Source organism: Ursus americanus, chromosome 35 (assembly GCF_024610735.1).
Source record: "Ursus americanus isolate L20-20 chromosome 35, mUrsAme1.1.p, whole genome shotgun sequence".
In the NCBI taxonomy this organism is placed as follows: Eukaryota; Metazoa; Chordata; class Mammalia; order Carnivora; family Ursidae; genus Ursus; species Ursus americanus.
The window spans coordinates 1,770,179-1,772,462 of NC_142161.1; the positions used below are offsets into that span (position 1 = coordinate 1,770,179).

The window sequence follows — 2,284 nt, forward strand, 5'->3', positions numbered from 1 at the left end:
ATGGCAGGAGACATTTTAAGAAGTCAGACACCAACTGTTGGGATAGTAATTACGGAGTAATTATTCCACACTCCTCCATGCCAACAGAATCCACTTCTCTGTGGTCCCAGTTGGGGGTGTAGACCCATTACCTGCACTATTTTTCAGACACGACCTTGTGCCTTCATTTCCAATACTTGTAATATGTCTCCCATAGAAGGAGCATTTCAGGGGCTCCTGGGTGGCTCAGTCGGTTGAGCATATCTGACTTTTGATTTCAGCTCAGGTCATGGGATGGAGCCCTATGTCAGGCTCCACACTCAGCTGGGAGTCAGCTTGAGATTCTCTCTCTCCTCTCCTTCTCCCTCTGCCCCTCCCGCCAGCTCACTCACTCTCTCTCTCAAGTAAATAAATAAATCTTTTTTAAAAAGAAAAAAGAAGGAGCATTTCAGGATACCTAGAAACTAACCAGCCTCTGAGGGATTGTCTTACAGAGCAAACCCAGATGATTGATGGCAAATGCATTCTACTTAAAATAAGAAGTTCTCTGTTTTCCTTCTAGATTCTGGTCATCAGACAAAAGCATTCTCTTGCCTCTTCCCTGTGTATATTTCCCTTGTCTGACTTCACCATTCATCTTAGCAGACTACAGAAAGACATGGGAGAGACCACAAATACATCCCTGGACACGGTGGTGACAGACTTCATTCTCCTGGGCTTACCTCACCCCCCGAGTCTGAGGACCCTCCTCTTCCTGGTCTTCTTCATCATTTACGTCCTGACTCAGCTGGGAAACCTGCTCATTCTACTCACCGTGTGGGCTGACCCAAAGCTCCAGGCTCGCCCCATGTACATTCTTCTGGCCGTGCTCTCATTCCTGGACATGTGGCTCTCCTCAGTCATCGTCCCTCGAGTTTTTCTAAACTTCACTCCCACCAGCAAGGCAATCCCCTTTGGTGGCTGTGTGGCTCAGCTGTATTTCTTTCACTTCCTGGGCAGTACCCAGTGCTTCCTCTACACCCTGATGGCCTACGACAGGTACCTGGCAATATGCCAGCCCCTGCGCTACCCCGTGCTCATGAATGGGAGGTTATGCACCGGCCTCGTGGCTGGAGCTTGGGCGGCAGGATCCATCCATGGGTCTATCCAGGCCACCTTGACCTTCCGCCTGCCCTACTGTGGGCCCAACCAGGTGGATTATTTTTTCTGTGACATCCCTGCGGTATTGAGACTGGCCTGTGCTGACACAACCATCAATGAGCTTGTGACCTTTGTGGACATTGGGGTGGTGGCCGCCAGTTGCTTCATGTTAATTCTGCTCTCCTATGCCAACATAGTCCACGCCATCCTAAAGATTCACACTGTTGATGGGCGGCGCCGAGCCTTCTCCACCTGTGGCTCCCACCTAACCGTGGTCACTGTCTACTATGTGCCCTGTATCTTCATCTACCTCAGGGCTGGCTCCAAGAGTCCCCTGGATGGAGCAGTGGCCGTGTTTTACACTGTTGTCACTCCATTTCTGAACCCCCTTATCTATACCCTGAGGAACCAGGAAGTGAAGTCTGCTCTGAAGAGAATAAGGGCAGGTAGAGGGGCCGCCAGCGAAAATAAGTAACTACGGTCTCGGGGACTGCCTGCATCACCGTTGCTACCACAGCTCTCAGCTACTGCTGCATGTGGGAAACATTCAAAAATAGATGTTGGCTTAAGCTGGACTGAGTGTATTTCTACTACAAAGAAGCTTCTAGTGCTATATTTAACCTCAATAAATTGGCCAGAACTCTTTTTTACTTTTCTGACCCACCTCTCAGGAGAAAGCACATTCTACAGAAACATTGAATATGAGGAGTAAATACTGTACCGAGGAGGAGGGAGATTATTCCAGGAAATTTTAGGGGAAACCAGTGTAATGCTGCGCTATCACCCTTCATCCATTGCTTCACTCATAATTTCCCAAAGCCTCTAGGCGCTTGCTCCTATCAAGGAGATGAGTCACCTGCCGACCTGGAACACTCACTTCAGAATTTTAAGTGAGAGGAAAACAAACCTCTAACTCTTTAAATCACTGATTTGTAATTGGATTACTTTATTGCAGCAGCTTTACCTCACCCTTATTAATACGTCACTCAATCAGCAACTTTTTTTAAGCTAAAAAAGTAAAGACTTTTGGAGTACATCTAAATTGTCCAAAGTATCAAGAAAAACTTCTGGCAGGATATCATAATGTCAAATAGTCAAAGATCTGGAAGCCACCTGGTCAGTCATTCAATGGGCCAGTTACTCACATAACATCCCTCCGACCAGG

The 2,284-nt window shown here is 47.6% G+C and overlaps 1 protein-coding gene across 1 annotated transcript; it reads left to right on the plus strand.

The window, feature by feature from the left end:
• Nucleotides 1-637: 637 nt before the first annotated feature.
• LOC123786617 (olfactory receptor 10G2-like) lies at nt 638-1,594 on the plus strand. Its single transcript, XM_045788918.2, has one exon. It carries the CDS (start codon nt 638-640, stop codon nt 1,592-1,594), a length of 957 nt encoding a protein of 318 aa, XP_045644874.2.
• The last annotated feature ends 690 nt before the right edge of the window (nt 1,595-2,284 follow it).